The 26434-nt window shown below is 49.8% G+C and overlaps 1 protein-coding gene across 1 annotated transcript in view; it reads right to left on the bottom strand.

Annotated features, from left to right (window-relative positions):
• Positions 1-26434, bottom strand: part of DSCAML1 (DS cell adhesion molecule like 1) — a 189953-nt gene that overhangs the window by 147987 nt on the left and 15532 nt on the right. Inside the window, exon 3 of the mRNA XM_048512112.1 lies at positions 25585-25731. Within this exon, the coding sequence (XP_048368069.1) occupies positions 25585-25731 (147 nt within the window). The remainder of the gene's footprint in view (positions 1-25584; positions 25732-26434) is intronic.

The following is a 26434-nucleotide window of genomic DNA, read 5'->3' as shown; positions in this document are numbered from 1 at the left end:
GTGTCTCCTCGGTCTGCTCACAGGCTTCTTGGGAGGCTTCTGCCCCACCACATGAGACCAGATGGGCTTGGAGTTTGACCTAGGAGGGATTATTGCGCACCACCCCCTCACTTCCTGGGTTTGTTTTTAACCTGGAAAACTTCAGGGCAGATAACTTAGCTTGGAAGGAAAACATGACAACACGTAACGTTTTTCTGTATCTTGTTCATCTAGGCCGGGGCTGCTGCTGATCTGGCTTTAAATAGTTTGAGTTGGCCCAGCACCCTGCAGCTGACCAGCAAGTGAACTGGCTCCAGGCCTTACTATTCTCTGCTGTGCCCAGAGGCACTCAAGCACCCCCCATGTCCAGGCAGGGCACCCCCGGGATCCTCTCCCTCTGAACCACTTCACAGAGAGGGTGCCTGAGGAACCCAGACTCCATCCCAAGACAACGAGACTCCTCCAAGTGAAGCGGCTGACAAAACAAGGTTGTGGTAGAAAAGTTGCTTAACACTGGGAAGACAGCAGCAGCAGCAGCAGCAGCAGCAGCAGCAGCAGCAGGAGGAGGAGGAGGAGGAGGAGGAGGAGGAGGAGGAGGATCATCTTTTTCCAGGTCTATCAGTGATGATGACAATGATGCCAAAAAAATTAGCAATAATTGGAAGCTTAAAAATGTGCTGCACGGCAGTGCCCTGAATCTGCATCTCAATAAAAACAGAGCAATTAGTTAGGCTGCAATCAAAGATGAGGACATGTATGTTTGGAGTGGGATTGTGGCAAGTGAGAGTGGAAAACAGGAACAAATACAGGGGCCACACAGAGGTCTTGTGAGGCGGCCACAGACCCCAAACAGCAGCTGCCTTGTGGGGCTCAAGACGAGGCAGAACACGGAGACACCTTCAAGGGGCACGAGGCACGTCCTGAGGGACACTGGAACTGCAGCCCAGGAAGAGCCACGCTTGCACACGCATTACGTTTAGGGCGCCATCTCCAGATGCACAAACCAAACCCTGCTACAGTTTAATCTGCTCCATAAATATGACTGCATCAGAAACCTCAACACTGCCATTAGTTATCTGGACATCAGCCCCCTAGATTGGCCACCTAAAACACAAGGGCCCAGGGGCAATCTCCATATGGCCATTTCTCTCCCTGACCTAGTTTGCTAATGTACAAGTAAGACCTCCTGAAGGAGACAGACCTGTGCCCAACAAACTCTCACACGCATCTTCTATCCTAAATTAATAATTGGCCAAATCATCCCGTCTCTCTCCTCATCAGGCAAGATTCAATCCTGCTCCAGCAAAGGAAGTCGTCTGTGAAGAATCCATGGGGCGGCAGCAGCCTGTGAGTGGGTCAAGGTGGTTTTTTAGTCCTAGAGAAGGAGGAGGTTAAGATGGATTGAGCCAGTTGAGCAAAAAGCTTCAGCATGAAATTCGATGAGGAATTGAGAAAGCGGAAGAAACCACTTGCTCTGCCAGCGATCACTGGGGTTATGAATTGTTCAGGTCCTCTTTGGCCAACAGGTCGACAGGGAGCAGCTTGCTTGTTCCTGGAAGTCACTGATTTCCAATCCCTCGCTGGCCCCGCTTGCTGCTCAACATGCTTAGGGATGGTCACCACATCCCCTCACTTCTTGCGCCACTCTGGGAATCTATTCAGGAACATGATGTCCAATTCCTGCCCAGTTAAAAGAACCCAAAAGTTCACTTGGGTTCAGGGACATAGGTATAGATTTTTTTAGGGGGGGTGGTCAGGGATGGGGCCACACCCCCATCCGCCCCTAGGGCATGGCCACGCCTCCCCAAGCCCCGCCCCCGGCCTAGCGCTTATAAAAGCAGCTCTCCAAGGCCGGGGATAAGACTCCCCTGCCCTGCCCTCAGACTCCCCTGCCCTGCCCTCCCCTGCCCCCCACCAGCTGGGCTCCCAGCCGGCAGCCGGCAGTTCCTTCTGCCCACCCCTCTGGGCAGAGGCATAGAGGGAAAATGGAGCCCGGTGCAAAATATGAGCCCCCCCCCCCCCGGGGCAGCCGCTGTGATGCTGGAATCCACCCCCAAACACAGGGGCATAATGAGGCAAACTGGAGCCCTGGGCAAAACCTCAGTTGGATGCCCCCCGCCCCCCCCCCCATGGGCGGCCACCCCATCAGGACCAAAAATTTTTTGCACCAGGTCATTGGTGCCTGCAGGGGGTGCAAACATATTGGCACCAAAATTTCAGCGTATCATCAGGAGACTGTCCTGATGCTAACCCCCCCCCCCCCAAGTTTGGTGCAGTTTGGTTCAAGGGGGGGCAAAGTTATGGACCCTTAAAAGGGTAGCCCCCATCTCCTTAGCTCCCATTGGAAAGAATGGGGGATGGGGCACCCCCTTTGAGTGTCCATAACTTTGGCCCCCCCTGACCCAAACTGCACCAAGCCTGGGGGGTATCATCAGGGCAGTCTTCTGATGAGACCCTGAAAGTTTTGAGACTGTGCCTTCAGAAATTTCCCCCCCCCCCCCCCCGCCTCCATCCCCCATTGACAGCAATGCGGAAAACTCACTCCAGAACAAAGATTCTTGGGCAAATTTCTGGGATGTTCCTGCAGGGGGTGCATTTTGGATATATTGGCACCAGGCTTTCAGGGTATCATCTGGAGACTATCCTGATGGTACCCCCCAAGTTTGGTGCAATTTGGTTCAGGGGGGCCAAAGTTATGGATCCTCAAAGGGGGTGCCCCCATCTCCTATTAGCTCCCATTGGAAACAATGGGGGATGGGGCACCTCTTTTGGAAGTCCATAGCTTTGGACCCCCTGGACCAAACTTCACAAAACCTTCGTGGTATCAATGAGAGACTCTCCTGATGATACCATCCAGGTTTGGTGAAGTTTGGTTCAGGGTGTCCAAAGTTATGGACCATCTTCTATTAGCTCCCATTGGAAACAATGGAGGATGGGGGCATCCCCTTTGGGAGTCCATAACTTTGGACCCCCTGAACCAAACCTCACCAAACCTGGGTGGTATCATCAGGAGAGTCTCCCAAACAATCCCTGAAAGTTTGGTGCTGCTAGCCTAAACAATGCACCCCCTGCAGGCCACAAATAAAAAACACTAAAATGTTTTAAAAACCCACAAACGGGGGGCAGCGCTTTGGACATGAATGGGGGGGTTGAACCCGCGAACCCCCCCTTACCTACGTCCTTGCTTGTGTGAAACCAAAGTCTGTTTACTCTTGCCTGTTGCTTCCCACAAGGTAGCATAGTATATAGCCCTACCCGAGAAGCTAAGCAGGGTCAGTACTTGGAAGAGAGACCTCCAAGGAAGGAGGTGTAGAGGGAGGCAATGCCAATCCACCTCTGCTGCTCATTTGCCTCAGCAGCCCCTTGCTGGGGTTGCCATAAGTTGGCTGGACTCAATGGCACATCACAATGGCAAAACAAATGCCTCCAAGAAGCCTTCAGCAGGATGCGAAGACAACAGACAACCCTCATGGCAGCCACCTCAAACAGAGGGCCAACGGGCTGTTGTGAGGTTTCTGGGCTGTGTTGCCGTGGTCTGGTAGTTTTTGCTCGTAACATTTTGCCCACATATATGGCTGGCATCTTCAGAGGTATGTCACAGAAAGACATGTTTCTCTGGGGCACAACCACAGTCACACAGACCATGACCACAGTCCAGAAAACACATAACAGACAGTTGATTCTGGTCGTGAAAGCCTTTGACAATGTATAGAGGGCCAGACGTTGTTGAAAGACCAGCCCTTCAGGAATTTTTAAAGCCATCTAAACTAATGGTCATCATTCATTCACTGGCCATGAACTCCATTAGCTGATTGTGCCTCGTGCCCTTCCTACTGTCCGTCTACTTCACTGGGTGCCACTTGAGTTCTAGGATCTGAGAAGTAGGAAGAAAAATCCTCTCTCTACACATGCTCCATTCCATGCATTTTGACCACGAGCCCCTTTATTCACCTCTTTCCACCCCCCAAATTAAGAAGGTCAAATCTCTTTAAGCTTTTCCCTGATTCCATCTTTCCTGCTATACAAGATCTTTGTGAATTGGTCCAAAGAACTGGACTCAGCATTCCACGCATGGCCGTACAACCACGGAGCCCTCCAAGCGTATACAATTCCTGCAGTTTAAGCTTTAATCCACTCCTTCAAAATTCCTAGCAAGGGATTTGTCTTTTTCCCTTCCCTTGAGTTTTCATGAAGCTGTGCACCACAGTCTCAAAGATCTAATTCCTGATTCAGCGCAAGCCAGTTCAGATTCCATTACTGTACATGTGGTCAGGATTTTTTTCATGACTTCACTTTCATGTATCTGGCATTCCATTTCACATTTTGTTGCCAGCTTCAAGATATGTTTTTGGAGCTTTTCAAAGTCCACCTGAGGTTTTATCATTCTGAACAGTGCGGGGTCAGAGAGTCTGTTCATCAGGCCTATAGAACATTTACTAACCAACTAAATGGCCATTGTCCCAACGCAGACCCTTGCGGGAGAGAAGTGTTTATTCATTGTGAGGTATCCACTGATCTCTAGTCTCTGTTTCACAGTCTGTAACCAGCACTCCACCGGACCTTTTCCGTGAGAAACTCTGTCAAAGCCTTTTGAAAGTCCAAGATCACTTTTGTCCATATGTTTGCTGACATTCTAAAAGTACTCCAACAGTCTGGCAAAGCAAGACTTCCCCTTAGCAGAAGCCTGGCCGATTCCTCTTCAGAAAGTCCCATTCTTCTGTGTGCTTAGCAAAACAGGTTGCCTGTCTTTAGCTGCTGTTCTCTGAGTGGCCTTCCGGGCATTAACACCGTGCTCAGAGAAGCAAGTCAGAATTTCCAGCAGCTAGCTTTTAGGTGTGAAAATCCTCCCACTCAGAAACACGACACTCGACTGCAGCTGCCTAAAAGGGAGGAGTCACGCCTTCCCACTCAAAACTTTTCACAATGTTCCAAGTATGCTCCTGCAAGTTTGAAGCACTTGCTGCAGGCAAGGTAGGTCAGTCAAATGACTGCACAGATGAACACTGGAAGAACAACTCTTGCAGGCTCACAACTTCTTTTTACTTCTTTGTGATCTCTGCCCATCTCAACCATCTGTTGGGCTAGCAAACTGATCTGGGGTGGGTACAGGGGCATCAACTGAAAGGAGAATGGCCCATCCAAACATGGCATCTGCTGGGTAGTGCACATCAACAGCGGCGTAGCGCCAGCGGGACGGTGGGGCACGACGCCCCGGGCAGAGCTGCAGCGGAGGCGTGGGCGGGCTGTGGAGGGGACATTCTGGGGCGGGGTGGGCAGCACCACAGCAGGGGTGCAGGGCGCATGCATGCCCCGGCCGCAGGTTCCCCTTGCTCCACCTCTGCACGTCCAGAGTCTAGAGCTCAATGTGGCAACTTTGTGCTGTTCTGGAAGTGGGACACCTCTGGAGAAAGCAGCAGATGCAGCCGCAGCTCAGGTAGAATGAACTTGAACTTTCGGAGGCTCTGGCTTATGACCCTATTCACAGCACAACTGAATTGTCCGAGCAATCCAATGGCTGGACATTTGACAGCGAACTCATTGCTCTTTTTTACATCCAGAATAACAGAGAAATAACACTTTATGGTGTCTAAAAATGGTAGGCCTGTCTATGTAAAACATGATGACTTATGACTATGTAGAACATGATGACACCAAAGCTGTGGAAACATCATGCACAGGCTGGCAAACTGCACCTGTGAGGCTGCAAAAGCTCAAAGCCCCAGTAGATGCTGGGTGTGTCTCATGGACTGCGAGGGTGGGGGGCTGAATAACAGAGCCAAGTTCATGAGTGGGCACGACCAGGCAGGAAGCAGAAATGCCCATCCAATAGGAAAGGTTGTGCAAATTCTGGGCTCAAGTTCTCTCTGCCTACTCAAAGGCCTTGAGAAGCTATGCAGAGGTGTTCTTCTCCCGTGGTGAACAAGGGGAAAGATCAGTGGAAGGAGCCAGTCAGACAGAGGAAGACGATGTGTGCACTCAGGAAGGAGAAGGAAGAATGGTACGGTCACCCTCCACAACATCTTGATCTTCATGGAGTGGCTGACACCCATGTAGAGATACACACTCTCCAAATATTGTGGAGCTATGATAACAATTAACCCTCCCCCCCCCCAAAGGGAAGATATATACATCCCATATGCACTTTCCCACCAAAACTAAGCGTATTTTGCTCCTTTTACCACACAAAATGCATCATTTATAATTTAGCATATTAAACTATACTAACTAGCATATTTATGGATTGTAAAAGTATAAATGCCTGAATATTCTACAAGCAAGACTGCGAATAAAGCCAATACCAAGCAGTAAATTGTTGCATCCTAAGCAACCTTAGTACATGTTGCTTAATTATTGCCATCTGAGAGATAAGAAACAATAAAAATTGAAATCAGAAAACAAATTGTGCAATAAAATAAAGAATGTATATTATTCGGACTGAAACTGTCTCATTACTACCGTAACATTGTGCAAGATTTGCCAAGATCAGAATGACCCAACCCATCATTGCTTCACTCCTATACAATCATTTAACTGATGCTCTTAGGATTCCTTTAATCTTAGATAATCTTGATCCTTACTTTTGCGAAAGCGTAGCAAAATATCTTTTAAAGATTATAGACGCAACGCTAGATGGATACTAAGCATTAGATTGCTATCATCGTAACAACAACAATGTTGGTTACATTAACCATTTGCTACTGGTATACAGTGCCTACCTCTGCCAGTAACCTGTGGGTTCACGGTCACCCAAAGTCAAATAATCTGTGGGTGAGTCATTGAGAGATGTCGTAGTTTTGTTATTGATTGCCAGATGGTGTGACAACTGAAGGCTGTGGAAGCAACCCTATTGAGCTCAAATCGAATTAAGTTTCAAGCCTCATTTCCTTGCCCCCTGTCCCTTGTTCTGTGTTAGGTGCCACTCTAACAAACTCTGTGTTTTATAGTGGAGTGTTGATACTGTATCCTGTTGTGATGCCTGGGCTCTGTTGGTGGGTTTTCAGTCTGGTCTGTGGAGAGGTGTATGGGAATGGCACTTTTGATGAGTCCATTTGGACTAAACTTATTGGATATAAGACTCTGAAGCCGGATTTTGGTTGTATCTGTCTGTCTTTTATGGACAATTGTTTTATTGTATTTTGGAATGCCAATAAAGGCTTGTCTATAAATAAACTACGGTAACATGTTGGACTGAATTACTACCATATTTGCCTACAATTCCTCTTGACCATATGGAAAATACCTACCTCATCACAGAGATGTTCGTGGAGAAGAAAAATACCTCAATCCAACAACCTTTTTACAATTTGTTGCTATTGTTAATGCAATTATTTTCCATTGTATGTGAAAGTGTGTTTTAGGCCCAGAGTATTTTGCTATTGTAAAAAAGCCACGTCTTTTGCAACTACAGGCAATTTTTTAAAAAATCCATGGGACATTTTTCTACCCAAGATAAAATGGAATTGGGACACAGAAAACAATTAGCATTTTTAAAGAATGGTGTTATTATTGTAAAACAAGTGGGAGGCCCACAAGGATGTGGAAGGGGGGGTTCTTTTTTCCCTTCCCCGATTTTCTCTTTCCCTTTCCTGAAAACCCCCACAGTCTCTCCCCACCTGCCCTCCTCCTGCCTCTCCTTCCCTCCACCAGTGGCGCAGTGGTTAAGAGCAGGTGCACTCTAATCTGGAGGAACCGGGTCTGATTCCCCACTCTGCTGACTGAGCTGTGGAGGCTTATTTGGGGAATTCGGATACACTCCCATACACGCCAGCTGGGTGACCTTGGGCTAGTCACAGTTCTTCTGAGCTCTCTCAGCCCCACCCATCCTCACAGGGTGTTTGTTGTGCGGGGGGAAGGAGTTTGTAAAGCCCCTTTGAGTCGCTTTACAGGAGAGAAAGGAGGGAACATAAATCCAACTCTTCTTCTTCCTCCTCCTCCTCCCTTTAGCGGCACCCCACCCACAGCCCCCACATTTGAACCAACTGAAGTTTCCAGAACCAATCTTTTTCAAAGGGAATGCCCTTTGCCCGGGTCTGGTGGAGTGGAAGGCGACAGGTGGGCTGAGGGCAGACGCAGAGGAGGAAGAAGAAGGGCCGAGGGAAGGCTCTCCTGATCTCGCCCCAGGGGCCAGGCTGCAGAGAGGCTGCTGCTGGCAGCAGGAGAAGAGCCCTTGTCCAAGGGGGGGGGGCTGACCTGGGAAGGGCCAGCAGCACCTGGGAGGTGGGTGCCTGGGGGGCGGGGGGGCTGGGCTGTTTTGTTTGCTGGCGCTGTTGGCTGTCACTTTTGCGCTGCTTGTTGAAAACACACCTAGTATTAAACCATCTGTCCTTTTATACCAGTTTTGCTTCATCTGTTTGACCCGTTGCCCCAGATTCTCTCTCCTCAAGCTCTGTCTGACGATGTCCCACCAGTGCAAGGGTGACGAGGCTTTCAGGGACCTAACAGCCGGGTCCCACTCCCAAGGTGACATCTCTTCAGATGTCATGGAGAATGAAGGCCTTGGGGATGGAGGGTGCCAGTCTGAGGTGGGGGAAGATGCTCCCTTAGATGGGATCCCTTCCTTAACTGGTGATCAGCTATCCTCTCGCACTGAGGATACCCCTCGGGGAGGTAAGGGGGGGGCTCCTTGTAGTGGGTGATTCGATCATTAGAAATGTAGAGAGTTGGGTTTGTGAGAGGCGTGATGACCGCATGGTGACTTGCCTGCCTGGTGCGAAGGTTGCGGATGTCACGCCTACGTCTCAGATAGGCTTTTAAGGAACAGTGCTGGGGTGGAGTCAGCAGTTAGTGAGTCCCACATTGGCACCAACGACATTTAAGGAAATGTAGCCGGGAGGTTCTGGAAGCTAAAGCTAGGCGGCTAGGAAACAGGTTGGAAGTCCAGGACCTCCAAGGTGGCATTCTCAGAAATGCTACTCCTGGATTCCGTGACGCCCAAGAGAGGCGGAAGAGCTAGGCAAGAAGGAGATACAGGGTCTCCAATGCGTGGATTGAGAAAGGTGGTGTAAGGCAAGAGGGTTTCAGATTTGTCCCAGGAACTGGGGAACCTTTTTAAGGACAAAGGTAGGCCTGTACAAACAGTGGGCCCGGGCTTCATCTTAACCAAAGAGGAACCAGGCTGCTGGCGCTCAACATTAAAAAGGTGACAGAACAGCTTTTAAACTGATCACTGGGGGAAAGCCGACAGGAGTTGAGGTGACTTCGGTTCGGAATACAGTATCTATGGGGATGCAGACAGAGAGAGAGGTTTTTCTAAATCAACCACATGCATGCGAAGAACATAGCAATGTGCATGTGACAAGGGATAGTGTCTACAAAAGACTTGAGGGTAAAGCACATAAATCCCAGGTTAAGGTCAGAGGCAGGGTATACAGGTGTCTCTATGCTAATAGTAGAAGCCTTCGACCTAAAATGGGAGAGCTGGAGTACAGAGTTTTGAAGGAGGACTTTGATATAGTGGACATTACAGAGACATGATGGAATGAGGAGAACCAGTGGGATGCTGTTATACCAGGCTATAGGCTCTATAGGAAGGATAGGACAGGGCGCATTGGGGGTGGAGTTGCCCTTTACATCAAAGAGAGCATCTTATCACATAAAATAGACAATGCAAGGGGAGCTGGTTCCCCTACAGAATCACTGTGGATATCAATACCAGGTGTGAAGGACAGTTTAATATTAGGAATATATTATGGTCCCCCTGACCAAAGTGCAAAAGAGGATTCTGAGATGGAAAAAGAAATTAGAGAGGCCAACAAAAAAAATGTAGTGGTAATGGGTGATTTTAACTATCCCCATATAAACTGGAAAAATGCATGTTCAGGTCATAGTAAGGAGAGAGCATTCCTGGATATGCTAAATGACTGTGGCTTAGAGCAGATGGTTGTGGAACCAACCAGGGGAGAGGTGATCCTAGATCTAATTCTATGTGGGACCCAGGACCTGGTGCAGGAAGTCAGTGTTGTTGAGCCGATAGGGAACAGCGACCACAATGCTGTCAAATTCAGTATCTCAGCATGCCGAACAAGTGGCAACTACTAATGTAGTTACATTAAGCCTTCAGAAAGGGAAATTTCTCAAAGATGAGGGGGATAGTGCGCTTCAGGAAGCTGAAAGGGAAAATCAAGAGAGTCAAAACTGTCCAGGATGCTTGGAGGTTATTTAATAACACAGTAATAATAGCACAGCTGGAATGTGTTCCACAGGTTAGAAAAGGCAGCACCCAGTCAAAAGAAAGCCACCATGGTTAACAAGAGAGGTTGAGGAAATTATCAGAAAAAAAAAAATATCTTTTAGAAAATGGAAGTCCAGTTTGGCTGATGAAGAATATGAGAGGGAACACAAATGGTGGCAAAAGAGAAGCAAGTTAGCTGTAAGGGAGGCAAAAAAAGATTATGAGGAACGCATGGCTATGAACATCAAGACCAGCAACAAACAGTTCTTCAAGTACATCAAAAGCAGGAAGCCAGCAAGGGAAGCGGTAGGCCCGTTAGATGACAAAGGAACAAAGGGTGTGCTAAAAGATGGCAGGGAGATTGCAGAGAAGCTGAATTAATTCTTTGCATCTGTCTTCACCCAAGAGGAGGTGAGGAACATTCCTGCACCTGAACCAAGCTTCTAGGAGGTGAATCCGAGGAACTAGCGAAGATAGTGGTAGACAAGGAAGAAGTTCTGGCAGCCATTGATAAACTAAATGTTACCAAATCCCCTGGCCCAGATTGCATTCACCCAAGAGTTCTTAAAGAGCTCAAGCATGAAATTGCTGATCTTCTCACTTTAATATGCAACTTATCCCTGAAATCAGGCTCCATCCCTGAAGACTGGAAGATGGCCAATGTCACACCAATCTTTAAGAAAGGATCTAGGGACCCGGGAAATTACAGGCCAGTCAGTTTGACATCTGTTCCTGGTAAATTAGTAGAATCTATCATTAAAGATAAAATTATAAAACATGTAGAAAAGCAAGACCTGCTGAGAAAGAGTCAGCATGGCTTTTGCAGAGGCAAATCCTGTCTTACAAACTTACTAGAGTTCTTTGAGGGTGTAAACAGGCATGTGGACAGGGGTGAACCGGTGGACATTGTCGATTTCCAAAAGGCTTTTGACAAAGTTCCTCACCAGAGACTGTTGAGAAAACTCAGCAATGAAGGAATAAGAGGGGAAGTCCTCCTATGGATTAAAAACTGGTTGAGAAACAGGAAACAAAGAGTGGGTGTAAATGGGAAGTTCTCACAATGGAGAGATGTCGGGAGTGGTGTCCCCCCAAGGATCCGTTTTGGGACCAGTGCTCTTTAACCTATTCATAAATGACCTGGAAGTAGGGGTGGGTAGCGTGGTGGCCAAGTTTGCAGATGATACCAAATTATGTAGGGTGGTGAGAACCACAAAGGATTGCGAAGATCTCCAAGCGGACCTTGATAAATTAGGTGAGTGGGCTCAGAAATGGCAAATGCAGTTCAATGTAGCAAAATGTAAAGTGATGCACATAGGGGCAAAAAATCCAAACTTCACATACACGCTACAGGGGTCAGTGCTGTCAGTCACAGACCAGAAAAGGGATTTAGGCGTCTTAGTTGATAGTTCCATGGGAATGTCAACTCAATGGATGGCAGCTGTAAAAAAGGCAAACTCTATGCTGGGGATCATTAGAAAAGGAATTGATAATAAAACTGCAAAGATTGTCATGCCCTTATATAAAGCAGTGGTGCGACCGCACTTGGAGTAATGTGTCCAGTTCTGGTCGCCGCATCTCAAAAAGGATATTGAGGAGATAGAAAAAGTGCAACGAGGATGATTGAGGGACTGGAGCACCTTCCCTATGAGGAGAGGCTGCAGCATTTGGGACTCTTTAGTTTGGAGAGGAGACGTCTGAGGGGGAAATGATTGAAGTCTATAAAATTATGCATGGGTTAGAAAATGTTGACAGAGAGAAATTTTTCTCTCTTTCTCACAATACTAGAACCAGGGGGCATTCATTGAAAATGCTGGGGGGAAGAATTAGGACTAATAAAAGGAAACACTTCTTCACGCAACGTGTGATTGGTGTTTGGAATGTGCTGCCACAGGAGGTGGTGATGGCCACTAACCTGGATAGCTTTAAAAGGGGCTTGGACAGATTTATGGAGGAGAAGTCGATTTATGGCTACCAATCTTGATCCTCCTTGATCTGAGATTGCAAATGCCTTAACAGACCAGGTGATCGGGAGCTACAGCCGCAGAAGGCCATTGCGTTCACATCCTACATGTGAGCTCCCAAAGGCACCTGGTGGGCCACTGCGAGTAGCAGAGAGCTGGACTAGATGGACTTTGGTCTGATCCAGCTGGCTTGTTCTTATGTTCTTATGTGTCGCTCAGAGGGGAAGGAGAGAGGGTGGGATCTCTCCAAAACAAGGGTGGGGGCAGCTAAGGAGCCCCTCTGCCCTCCCAGGGCTGCTGGTAGCAGAGGAAGAGGGGGAAAGTGGAGGCTGGAAGGCGTCTTTGGGAAAAGGTGAGCTCTCCCTGGGCCTCTGCCTTTCAGCAGCCCAGAAGCACAAGGCTGTCTGTCAACTCTGGGTTAGCCCAAGAAGTCACGGAGGTGGAAACAGGAGGGCCCATCACTAGAAAATCAAAGATAAATGGACTTTGCTTGCTTAGTCCAGCCCTCTGTTCACCCAGGAAGCCCCCTCGCCTCTACACTCTGCCGCCACCTCTGCTACCAGTCAAGGGGCTCTGTAACCGCCCCCATCTCCAGCAGTTCCAAGTGAAGCCGTGTGTCTGGAGGGAAACTGCTGCTCCCACCAATGCCTTTGCTCTTTCTGAAACAACCAGTTCCACACACAATGCTGTGATGTTCCTTTGTGGGCCTCAGACAGTGGTTGCAGAGCTGGAAAAAAGGACAGTGGGAGTAATCAAGGGATTGGAGAACTTTTCCCATTAGGAAAGGCCCAAAGAGGTTGGGACCTTTCAGTTTAGAAAAAAGTTAGGGGGAAACTGATAGAACTCAGGGAGAGCCCTTTCTCCTATAATACTAGAACTCAGGGGGGCACCCAATGAAGTTGATGGGCAATAGATTCAGGACAGGCTAGTGGACAGTGATGGCCACCACAGGCATAGACAGCTCTAAAGGGAAATTAGCCAGATTTATGAAGGAAGAAGGGTCCCTGGTGGCTGCTAGACCTCCAAGTCCAGAGGCCATCAGCATCTGAACACCAGTGCGAGGGGAAAGGCCCCGGCCTCTACACCCCATCTGTTGGCCCTCCAGGACAATTGATTGGCCTCTGTAGGAGGAGGATGCAGGACTGCAGACGGACTCTTCTGACATTCTTATGCTTAGGGCGACTGGCCTAGATGCTAGCATTGGAAACTGGAATCATAAGAACATAAGAACATAAGAACAAGTCAGCTGGATCAGACCAGAGTCCATCTAGCCCAGCTCTCTGCTACTCGCAGTGGCCCACCAGGTGCCTTTGGGAGCTCACAGGCAGGATGTGAAAGCAATGGCCTTCAGCTGCTGCTGTTGCTCCCGAGCACCTGGTCTGCTAAGGCATTTGTAATCTCAGATCAAAGAGGATCAAGATTGGTAGCCATAGATCGACTTCTCCTCCATAAATCTGTCCAAGCCATGTGAGTAGTTCTGATACGTAATCTTTATCTAAAGTTCACCAGGAGAAACCACTCATAGTGGTCGAACAGGACCTCTCGGTGCCTTCCAGCACAAAGAAAATCAGCGGCCACAACATCTGCGAGAGTTGCTTGGGGTGCAAGAAAGAGCCCTTCCGGGGACCACAGCCTGCTCCAGACGCTGACATGGAGAGAGCACGTCGCGATCCAGGTGGGCTGGTCCAGGGCCTTCTCAGGGATGGCTCCACTTGGAAGAAAAGCCACACAAGTTGGACATATCAGTTTCCCTTGATTGTGGGGTTTTGCCAGAAAGCACAGGCTGCTTTGCTTTTAGAAGCACGCTCGGTTTAGCAGAACAAAGGCTTTGCTCCGTTTTCAACACTGCTTTTATTGTTCTGGATGGATGTTTTGTTGAATTCTTAAATATCTGCTTGTCTGTATTTCAGTAATGCTGACAGTGACCTTGAACTTCTTAGGAAAGGCAGCAGGCGAGTGTAGTAAACAAAATAAATCAAGCCGAGCTGCTCTTCAGAATCTACTAACCTTCTTGTAGCAGAACCCCAAGAGGGCCCTTCGGAACAGAGTTTAAAGCTCAATTCACCTCCCATTTTCACATAACTTTCACAACTGAGCTGCCAGCCCTGGGTCCGCGGGGTCGCTTGAGGATGCCAAACAATGGGCAGGGGAGGTGAGAACTGCTTCTCCCTGCCTGCTGCGGTCACAAACCAAAAAGAACCAGGGTGTGTCTGTGATGCACAAACCTCCCTGTGCGATACAAAGCACTCACATTTCCCCCCAACACATAGGAAGACTCCGCCACGTGTAGACGGAGTCTCATGTTAATAGTTGTGAGGGTCTGGCTATTATTAACTTGATGCAACTAATATTTTTAACGCTACCCACCCCTGGGGAGGGATTAAGAGGAGTTAATGCTGTTTCCACAGCACATCCCTTGAGAGAAGGACAAAGGACAAAGGAATTCACACTCAGCTCAGCTTGCTGTGACCTAGTGGTTAGTGTGTCAGGCTCCCACCTGAAGACCCAAGTTTGACTTCCTACTGAGTCACGGGCAAGTCTCTCTCTGACAGTCTACCTAACAGGGTTGCTGTAAGGATCAAATAAAGGAAGGGATCATGTTGTAATCTGGCTCTGGGGTCCTGCTGGGGAACGAAGCAGGGGGTCCATATCGGAATAAATGAAAACATTACCAGATCTGACCCAGCTTGTGGTGCTGCCACAGGAAAGCCAGGAAAATGGCGGCTGAAGAGGAAAAGGCCAGGAGAGAAAAGGGCCTCTGCGGCCCAATCCAGTAGGCCGCTCGGGAGGTGCCGGGCAATCCAGTGGGTCGCTGGGAAGTGGGGCTGCCAGGCCAGGTCCAGCAACCAGCAAGAGGGCTGCAGGTGAGGACAAGGGGGACCTTTGACCCAGAAGTGATGGTGTGGCCACACCAGCCGTGTCCTGGGGCTCGCTGGAGGGAGGCCTATTTGGGGGCCGTGGGAGAACAGTTGTTGAGGAAACAAACGTGATCGGAAGGCTGTGATGAGCAGGCAGAAGATGTCCTAACACACACCCATCACATCTGTCCAAAGGAGGGGCTTGTAGAGCCTCCCAGACCTTGATAGAGTCACTGGCTTTTGCTTAAGCTATTACGTTGCAGCTGAATGGACTCCACCCCCACCCCCACCCCCACCCCGCCCACCCAGAGCTAACAGGCACTTCATTTATTTGGGTCATATCCCAAACAAAAACAAATTGTCAGCACCCTGTACTGTACTTCCAGCACAGTGGCACAAAATGGTCCCCTCCGCCATCCACAAGGCCCCAGAATGACATTCCTCGCTCCCTGTTCCATTTAGAATCTACAGCTCCAATCTGATCTGAATATCTAAATCTGCATTATCTCAGCAAAAAGCGAGATGTGGCACTCACACCTTTTTTTATCTGTTGCCATGGTGATTAGATAAAATTCACACCAAGACTCCAGGGAAGGATGGAATTATTTCAGACGGAATCTCACCCCATTTGGGGAGAATGACGTCTTCAACTCCTTCCTCTGGAACCAGCCTGAACAGAAACTCTCTGAAGGTGGCCGGGGCGGTGGGGGGGCTCACCAGGCAGGAGGACACCCCGAAAGCAAGTGGGCAGGGTGGAGAACCAGGCAGTGCAACAACACAGAGGGATGCTCACCTGGCATGAAAACTGAGCCAACTGCTCCCCTGCAAGGCACGAGGCAACGCTTCCACGCATCCAAAGAAGTCGGGAATTCCCCAAGAGATGGAGGGTACAGTTAGATGACCCGGTGGGCTCATTCCCACTTCATGGCACATCTCTGGCATGCTCCCACCCAGGACCACGGAGATTTTTCCTGCTCACACGTCAAGACTGGCATCACGTGGCAGGAGGGGGAGTGGGCAGGGGAACTAAACCCTCCCCCACCCCTGGCCTCCGGCCTTGCAGAAAAGGATCTTATTGCAGCTGCACAAAGGTTCCCATAGCAGACGTACACCTGAAACCCAGATCTTCTGCTGAGGCTCGCCAGCCCACAGAGCGTTTGCTTAGGAGAGCATTGAGGGCAGGCAATGGCATCCGGGCACACCGGCAGACGTGTCACACCACCGTCTGTTCCCACACCTGACTGGCCCAGTCGCACAAGCAAGCTCTGCCCAGACAGGTGGCCTCCGGGGAGGCTTTGAGCTCAGGCCACCTATGCCACACTCAGCAGCGTGGGTGGACGACAGCCGTAGGGGCTGGAGGGCCTTTGGCGGAGCAGCCCACAGGCAGAGAGAGGCCCTCCTGGCCTGTGCTTGAAGGCAGCTGGAAATGCTCTGGCCCGTGGAGCTCCATCCTTCCCCCACCCCCACCCCCCGGGCAAGAGAGCCAGGTGAGAGCACCTGCGGTGGAAGAGTGAGGCAATGGTCAGCAGCAGGTCATTGGCCAGACACTATTTGTTTGGGTGGAAATGGGAGCCCTCCCAAGTGGGCAAAACCAAAGAGCCAACGTTTCAGAGATGTGTGAGATGAGTCCCGAGGCTTCAGTGCAGCCATAGAGGGCAGAGGCACAGATACCATGGGGACATCTGGGGACAAATGTCCCGGGCACCCACCATTGGGGGCGCAGAAAAATTTGGGCTCATTTCTACATTTTTTGAGTATTTTTAGTGTCTTTACTTTGTTGGCCAGCAGGGGGTGCAATTTTTAGGCTAGCTGCACCAAAAATTTCAGGCTATCATCCGGATAGTCTCCTGCTGATACCCCCCAGGTTTGGTGAAGTTTTGTTCAGGGGTCCAAAGTTATGGACCCCCAAAAGGAGTGCCCCATCTCCCATTGTTTCCAATGGGAGCTAATAGTAGATGGGGCTACCTTTTTGAGAGTCCATAACTTTGGACCCCCTGAACCAAACTTCACTAAACTTGGGTGGCATCATCAAGAGAGTTTCCTGAAGATATCCTAACATTTTGGCACTGTTAGCTTAAACACTGCTCCCCTGACAGGCACCCCCAAATTTTCTGTTATAAGAGAAGTCTGGACACAGTGTATAACAGACTTCCCTCTGTGATACACCTCTGAAGATGCCAGCCACAGATGCAGGTGAAAGATTATGAACAAGATCTACCAGACCAGGGCCATGCAGCCTGGAAAACCCACAACAACCAACATTGAAAGTGATGCGGTTTGGGGGGTGGGGAATCTATCCTGAAACTGCATCACTTTCAATATTGTTTAAACTAGGGAGCCCAGAGTCTCCCTTTAAGGTGAATCTGGACTCTCTAGTTTAAACATTAAAAGTGATGCTGTTTCAGGGTGGATCCCCCCCCTTCAAAAAATAGCATCACTTTCAATGTTGTTTAAACTAGGGAGCCCTGGGTATGTTCAGATTTGTGTGTTGGGGCATGTTCTATAATGTGATGGTGACTTTGAGATGACCTGGTGCAAAAAATGTTGTTTGGTCGTAGTAGGGGAGGGTGGCTACCCATATGGGGGGGGGGCACAAAACTCAGATTTTGCCCTGGGCTCCATTTTCCCTAGCTACGCCTCTGATAGAGGGCCTCCCAAAGGAGACTGGAGTCAGGTCGACAAGGAAGAACTTCTGCCTCCTCCTCCTCCAGTCTAAACTGGCCCCTCTCAACACTCATCCTACAAAGACCAGTATCCACATCGTTCCCTCTGTTTTTTTCCTAACCACTCAGAGAAGAGAAGATTTGGATCAGGAAGGTAAGGTGTGTGCCCCCCCCCCACTCCCACAGAAGCTCCTGTGTTACTTCAAAACACTATAAACATTTGCAAGGTGTCGTTTGAGAAAGGCCAAAGTGTGTTGCTCTTCAAGCTTCTGCACGGGAGCTTCACAGTGAGACAAGCAAACTCTTCTGACTTGCAAGCCAAGTGCTCATTTGACACACGGGCCACCCCGGCAACTACTCTGTGCAATATGCACCTAGAATCCTGGATGCATCGCAGAGAAAGTCCTTCTCCGTTTCTCAGCTGCACGTGTTTGCATTTGGCAGCTCACATGAGGAGGGAATGGCTGCTGCTGCTGCTGCTGCTGCTGCTGCTGCTGCTGATGCTAACCCTAAGCCTCTCACAACAGGGGCCCAAAACAAAAACCATGTCAGAACCAGCTCATACACCACAAAACGGTGGGCAAACTCAGAAATGTCCAGTCAGGTGCTCAGAAGTCTTCAATCAGACTAGATTACCCATTACCCAGAATGGAGGGGAGGGGGGGGGATGTGCCAGGTAAGGCAGGAAAGCCCCAGTTTGCAGTTCCGTTACTGAACAAACAACACAAGAAATGTAGCAGAGGGCATTGGAGGGCACGGGGTTGGAGGCAAACACATGGCAAGATGCACCCCACGGCTCCTGGGGCAGAGATGTCAGGGGCCTTCACTTGCCTCCCGTCTGCACAGTGGCTGCCTCCTTCTCCTCCAGTCCACAATAAGGGCGGGCACAGCCGGCACCGACTTTCACAACCCCCCAGTAGTTCTTTGCTTAATGTAAATGTACAACAGGGCAGGCGTCACTCACAGGCTTGGGAGCCAGCAGCGAAGCAAGAAGACCTAGAAGGTAAGAATAAGCGAGGCACGGACAAGTCGCCCTGAGCCCTCAAGGGAAAGGCAGCCCGCAAATGTTGTTGTTGTTGTTGTTTGTTGTTGTTGTTTGTTGTTGTTGTTTGTTGTTGTAATAATTGCCATTATGCCATTTGTTACCCCAAGCAGCCCCTTATTAGGGAAAGGAGGCGAATGGAGCCAACCAGCACTGTGTAGCAGACCAGCCCAGAGACCAAAACTGTTGTGCTGCTTTGGGCTGGTGCCCCCCCTTCCCCTCTACATGCTCCCCTCCCCAAAAAAGAAGTGACACAAATACCTTTTATGGTTCTGATTCCCCCCTCCCCCCCCAGCCCCACAGCCTTGATGGCAGAAAGAGGCGGCTGTTTTTTGAAGAGCCTGCTTTCCGACAAAGGAGCACGCAGGGCCCTGTGGGCCGCACCTGGGATCTGCATTTGGCTCCGCCTGCTAGGCAGTGCATGCACATGGCTTGGAGGCCTGGCTGAGGCACCACCTGGCTCAGGCTGGTAGCCAAATAGAAACGCAAAAGCGTAATGCAGGCCGCTGAATATGAATGAGAGCACAACAGCCATAAATATGCCAAGTAGCTTTAATTTTTGGTAGCTTCTTTCTGAGTCTCCAGGCACTCATTGTCTCTGGAAACAAAATAAAACGATGTCTTAAAATATATAGGTTCATTTGCTGCTGGAATGTTAAAGACTAAATGGTAACACACAGCAGAGAGACGGAGAAAGAGGTAGATGACCAGATTACGGCAGAACGGGGGGTGCAGCCGATGGGCCCTTTCACCTCTCCGGCAACAACAACATGAGCAGCCAGAGCTCCTGGATCAATCGCTAGTCTCAGGCAGGTGCTATGATGGGGTTTTAGACAGGGAGGTAGAATGAGGGACTCCACACCGTAGCGAAAGAGAAAGGAAAGCCATCCCTGAAGCCATGTTGGGCATCTGTGCCAGGAACAGTCTTCGGAAACAAAGCTTGCTGGGAACAATCTGAAGTAGGGAGCTGCCTTCCCCTCTGACAGGTCCAGCCTCTGGTCTACCCAAGGCAGCCTCGGCTCCTCTGGCTGGCAGCCCTCCTCCAGGGTCCTCTTAGGCCAGTGGTAGCGAACCTTTGGCACTCCAGATGTTATGGACTACAATTCCCATCAGCCCCTGCCAGCACGGCCAATTGGCCATGCTGGAAGGGGCTGATGGGAATTGTAGTCCATAACATTTGGAGTGCCAAAGGTTCGCCACCACGGTCTTAGGGCAAGACCTTTCCCTTCATCCACCCCTGGGTCCCCAGCTGCTGCTCAGCCAATGAACCAGGGCCCCTCTCCCAGTGCTGTGCTGGTGGTTTTATACCAAGCCAGTGCAGTCAGGACTGCCCACTCCAACTAGCAGCAGTTCACCAGGGGCCTGGCCAAGAAGGATCCTTCTCCACACACGTGAATTCTGAAGCTGGGACCTTCTGCAGATAATGAGAGCTCAGCAGCTAAGCCCCTGCCTCTTTATCTCTCACTGCCCCATACGTGCCTCCTGTGTCTGTGGCTCCACCAGGCCGACACCAGGAGGAAACAATTGACTCAATCAGTGGAAACCTAGAATTAGCACAGACGTCAGCCCTTCATTCCCATAAGCAATCTATACAGCTGGGACATTTGTATCCCTCCCGCCTTCCCTCCCACCGCACCGCACCCCACCCCACTCACCCCCACGAGCTCAGGAGAGCACTCACCATTTTCTCTCCTCCATTTTATCCTCACGGCAACAACCCCATGAGACCAGACTACAAGAGGGCAACAGGCCCTGGCCACTCAGCAAGCTCCCAGGTCAGAGGGGCAACTTCAACCTGGATCTCCCGGACCCCAGCTCTACGGTCCGAATGCCACCCCACAGCAGTCCTCAGCCAAGCAAGCACCATCACAGGGCCAATGGAGACGCTCTTTCTGAGCAGTCCACTGACAGCACCAGAATGAGACACACGTTCGTCACTGTCCACTGACGTCGTCATCTTCCACACAGGGAGGGGGGGAGGGAGGGGCTGGTGTGGTTTCCCTGCAGGTATAGTGCCAGGGCAGCAGAGCCAGGGCAGGCCTTCCTGGGGGGCCCCTTGCGCCCCCCCCCCCGGGCCACGAGGAGTGTGGCTGCATTGATGCCCCTTTGCAGCAGCGCTGCAGTGAATCCCCAGCTCTCCTTTTTAGAAAACCCAAGTGTCCAGCTCCTCCGCTGGGAACCTCCTCGCAAGGGGAGCGGCTGCAGTCTAGCTTTTGAGCAAACAGAAGTTCAGAGTTCAGAGAACGCGTCTCCTACTGCTACAGTAGCATTTCAATATATATTCTTTTTAAAAAATAATAAAGCACCTGGGTGCTGTGCTACAATTGCACTCAAATGAATTTTTTGCACACCTACATATCAAGAGCCGTGGCCAGCCACATCACAGCTCTGGCGTACAACAACATCTCACATAAGGGACGTCATTTTGCAAGTGCCACTGGTTTATTCTGACTTAATGCTACCCTTCATTAAATGCCAGAACTCAGTGAGTGGTACCGCATGTTTGCAGGGGGACTGAGAACTAAAGGCAAGATTGATTTTGATGTGAGCACCAGCAAAGCAAATGGGTTTTTGAAAAACCTATAATTTCTCTGCAACCCTTGACTTGACTAAACACACATTTTTAGACAGCAGCACAGTTAGGCAGGCATTACACAAAAATGAGGCAGGCTAATGGTGATTTATATGCAGGATAACCTTCTACACTAGAATTTATTTTTGATTTCAGGGTAACTTTCAATATTGCCAAGTTAACCAAATAATGCAGGTAGTAATTTAACAAATAGTGTGATGGGGGGGGGGGGGGGACTGCAGCTGTTGTGTCACACAGTCTCTTCAGAAGTGGGTTCCCTCTGGGGAGCCAGCTAGCCAGCCCTGCCACCCCCTGTGAAGAAAAAATACATTCCTGTGCTCTATGGAAATACCCTGACCTGGGCAGCCCAGGCGAGCTCCATGTCATGGGATCTCAGGAGTTAAGCAGCATCAGCCCTGGTTAGGGCTTGAATATGAGACCAGCAAGGAAGTCCCGGGTCACGACTTCCCGCCCCCCCCCCCACAACAGATGCCAGGTTCACACTGCCTGGATGAGCCATTTCACGAGGGTTTTCCTAAAATGGCCAACCAGACACGCATGCTCTCATGCTGCCAGATTTCTGTATCAACGTATTGATGATTAGACCTTTTTATTCTGACTTTCTACATATTCAAGGTGGCTTCCAAACCCTGAAAATACAAATAAAAAGAATAATAGAAAACAAAGCAGTCCCCCCTCTCCCTGCAGCCTGCTTCCCAAACAAGATGGGGGCTGTCACGTGAACACACACCCTCGCCTGGATTAAAAAGATAAGTCTGCAGAGAGGCAATATCAGATGTTGCCCTTGATGAATAACTGGGGGGCGTGCGGGAGCCCTCAGTTGGGCGTAGCAGCCTGACTAAAGAGAGGAAGCCAACAGCAGCAACTGGCACAGTGAGGTAGTTTCAGGTGGACAGCCCTGTTGAGCTGCAGCAGAGGAGCCAAAGTCAAGTCCCAAAAGTTCTGAGGAAGGCTGGATTTCAAAAGTCTTTTGATGAATGAATTTCTGGGATAACCAAGATACTCGGTCCCATGCACAAATCCATTTTTTCAAGTCTCCCCTTGATCCAGAGTCCCCCTCCCCCCTCACAAGTAGAGCAGCCCACTAGACTGGGCCTGGACAGGAATTAACAGGCTGCCATAATTGTACTCTGGTCACATTCCAGTTGTGACCAAAAGGAACCGGGGGGGGGTGGACGGGGGACGTGCAACATGGCAATTCCATCTCTTTCCTGTATAGCAGGGGTCCCCAAACTACGGCCCGGGGGCCAAATGTGGCCCCCTGAAGGCATTTATCCGGCCCACCAAGCATGGTGGCGATGGCTCCATTCATGTGCAGTGGGGGCTCGAGGGAGAGGAGGAACCGGCCCCAACGGCTGTTGATTGCAATTACATGATGGCATCCCCAAATCTCCATGAATTTTCTGACCCAGAGTTGGAAACCTTACTGCGTGTAGCGCCACTGCTCCACCCTTCCCTCTCGGCTACTCCATGTGTTGCTCTCCAGGCTTTCTGTTCCATACCTCACTCCCCATTGGCATCAGCCAGGCCTGGCGGAATCCTTCGCTCGCTGGCTGCTAGGGAGAAAAGAACCCAGGAAGATACCTGATCCCCTGGGTTAGATGGAATGCTTCATTGGGAAAGTTCTGCTTTTTTTTTTTACAGGGGAAGGTATTCCACAGCCTCCCCAACGATATTTGGAGCCCACCCTGTACTTGACATACTTTGGTCACTGTTCTAAAAATAGACCATGACAGAAAGGCTGAAAGGTGAAATCAAACATTTTACAATCATTTGTGCATAGGAATTTGTTCATAGTTTTTTTTAGTCCGGCCCTCCAACAGTCTGAGGGACAGTGTACTGGCCCCCTGTTTAAAAAGTTTGGGGACCCCTGCTGTATAGGCTTGGAATGGGAACACACCTGAAGAGACATTAACACTGTGGACTATTCCACAGCTTTTAGACAAGGTAAACCACAGCTGGCCACAAGCTGAGGCTGAAGGGGGAAGAGCCCACAGGGATCAGGTGCCAACCATAGAAAGAGAAAATGGCCTTTCTGAGCAGGACAAAGCAAACAGAAGTCTGTCTGGCCTCCTGGCTCCTCACACGGACAGACACAACCCGGAAACAGTTCTAGAAGGTGCTTTCCCCCTATCTCTTACATGAAGCAATCAAGCCTGAAGGTTTCTTGTTGTTTATATTGTAAATTAATTCTGTTTTCATTGTTAGCTATGATTTTTAATTGTTCTATCTTTTGTACACCAGCCATAGCCCTCCAGGGGTGGGCGGTAAGAAAGAAAGAAAGAAAGAAAGAAAGAAAGAAAGAAAGAAAGAAAGAAAGAAAGAAAGAAAGAAAGAAAGAAAGAAAGAAAGAAAGAAAGAAAGAAAGAAAGAAAGAAAGAAAGAAAGAAAGAAAGAAAGAAAGAAAGAAAGAAAGATCTAGAACAGGGGTCTCCAACCTAGGGTCCGCCAGATGTTCATGGATGATGATTCCCATCAGCTCTGCCAATTGGCCATGCTGGCAGGGGGGGATGGGAATCGTAGTCTATGAACATCTGGAGAGTCATAGGTTAGAGACCCCTGATCTAGAACTTTACAGCCAGCATCCCCAGCTGTTACTAACAGGCTCTTTAAAGATCCTCAAGACTAGAAAGGTCATCAATTGCACACTCTTGGAAGGGTCAGAAACAGAAGCAGCCGGCCAGCGGTAGAGAAAAAGCCTCGATGTGTCTCTTCCAGCCCAGGAACGGGTGATGTTGAGAATTCCAGTACTCAGCAGATAGACTGTGGATTCCTAACAGGGACGCCACAGCCCCCCATGACACCAAACCCAACCACATCCCGTAGGTAAAGGTCACTCCCCAGTTAATCCAAACTTGCCCAAGTCACCAGCAAAACAGCCAAGTCTCCAGGTAGATGGGAAATGAACATCCAGGACCCACTCAGACCTCAATCTGCTGAACAAGAACTCCAGCAGGTAAGGAATGAGGTTATTAACATGTTTTTGCTCCACCTCAACTGACCCCTCAATGTCCATTATCACATCAGCTGAACAAGACATTCCCTGAGCATCAGAGTGAACGGACACAAAGGACGCATGGAAACAGGAGCACACAAAAGTCAGAGGGGATGAACCGGCCTCTTCCTTGCACGACCTCCATCTAGCCTTCAATCCCTGTGCTTAAAACAGGAAGAGCTTTCAAAAACAGTAGCAGCAGCAGGAGGCTTTAAGACAAAATGTCACAGAGACATTGGATCACCCCTCCCAGAACCTCGCACAGGCCAAGGGTGGTTCTTGCAGCACAAGCAAACGGTCTCCTTCCCAGCTGGGTTGTGTTCAGTGGTCCGGCCTTTTGTTCATGCTTTAGATCTCCAACATCCCGGGAGAGGCCTGTGGTGTGATGGTTGCATGCTACCATGCGGTGTGCACGCCGAAGAAAGAGCATCCTTGTGTCCTGATTCAGCCATTGAGAACTACCGCAAAAGCTACTCAGGAACATTGCCCAACAGACCAAAGCAGACGCTGCCCCAGGCAAACGTTGCTCAAAAATCAATGAACAATTTATAAGACCTGTTTTTCTTCCCTTCCAATATTGCACAGCCTGCACTGAAAAGGTCAAGTGGTGGGGGGGGAGGGGGGCGGCTCGCTGGGCAACCCATTCTTTTCTTTGGCCCAGTCCAAATCCTGGAGATTTCTGCAGAATTGTGGCTTTGGGAAAGGGCTGATGCAGGCTAGCCAAGCAGTTTCTTAAGCTGAAAGCTCTAAAGACAACCTCTAAAGACAAGTCAAGGTTTCAGCAAGCACATTTCAGGTTATTTTGTTTGACTATTTCCAAAAAAGTTCCGATGTTTTCAAACAAGCAAACAAAAAGCCAGAATCATTGCAGGGTGGACACACTCTTGCTGAGTAAAGAATGGAATCTATTGCTGGGTAAACAACAGAGCCTCCGTACGTCGTCTTGTGCCTTCTGCACAAGCACAGACCCTTCCTTGCTCTCTCCTTGGCCACAGAACCACAGCCAAGGTCCAAGAGGTTTTGGGCCCGCAGTCACCCCACAGAGAGACATCAAACTTTCCAGGGGACAAATTTCTCCCAAGCCTCTGCCACTTTAAACGGGTTTGTCTTTAAAGAGCCACAGGACTCTTCTTGGCCTCTGTTACTCTTCCAAGAGCCTTTGTGCCCTGTTAGCACTGGGACTGGACAGTAGAGGGCACAACCACCAACAAGAAAGGGAGGCGGACTAGAGAGGTAAGACACCTTGGTGCGTTGCTCAGTGCCGTGGAAGACCTGACTGGCACCCAGGGAGAAGAGGGGGAGAGGTTTGAGGTCCATCTTACCGGGGATGATAGAAACCGTGTCTTTCTCCCAGGACACAACACTGACATACTCTTGCACTGAAGAAGGGATGAGGCACTTGAACACAGCCACATTTCCACGCATTGACCTTTGATCCTCCACTCGAACTGTGTAAGGTTCCCTGAAAACTGCAGAAGAGGCAAGATGGGGAACTGGTCAGGGGGATGGGATGGCAACCAGAAGGCAGAGCTGCACATAACATTTCACCCTCTAGATTCACCCCACCCTTCAAGAGAACAGTCCAGTTGCAAGAAGTCCTTGCTATGGGCACACCTACCAGGAACCATATAAATGTTCTTGATTGTGGGCTGTGAATCTGTTGGGGGGGGGGGGCAGGTTCCCACCTACAGCGACAGGCAACAAGCCCCGTAAAATCTAGCTCAAGATGCTGAAAGCTGATGAGAGTCCATTAATGCAGCAGTGCCCAACCCTCTTGGTGTGGTGACGCTTCCAGGTTTCTTGGCCCCGTCTACTTTTGCACTCTGCTCTCTACAGCGGCCAGCAAGAGGCTTCTGAGAAAGCAACAAGCATCACGCCAAAGGTGCAGCAGCCCCCCCCCCCCCCGCCCCCCATTATGAACCCCAGCAAGTGGCATTCCGGCAGACGCCGGCTGTGCACACGGAGAGTCTGTTTCAGTCACGGTCCACCCTCTCCTGGCCCATTTCTCCCTCCAATCCTCCTAAGATGTGAGGAAACTCACTCCAGTCACCCTCAGGACGTGCTTCACTTGACCAGTGGCCATATGAAGTGAAAGGAAAAGGCCAACTAATGTATGACATGGAAGAGATTGTTCCCATTTCCAAAACACAACAGAGAGCAAAGGAAAGGGCC

Source organism: Sphaerodactylus townsendi, linkage group LG12 (genome assembly GCF_021028975.2).
Source record: "Sphaerodactylus townsendi isolate TG3544 linkage group LG12, MPM_Stown_v2.3, whole genome shotgun sequence".
In the NCBI taxonomy this organism is placed as follows: Eukaryota; Metazoa; Chordata; class Lepidosauria; order Squamata; family Sphaerodactylidae; genus Sphaerodactylus; species Sphaerodactylus townsendi.
The sequence above is the reverse complement of the archived record's forward strand: the minus strand, read 5'-3'. Positions and strand labels throughout refer to the sequence as shown.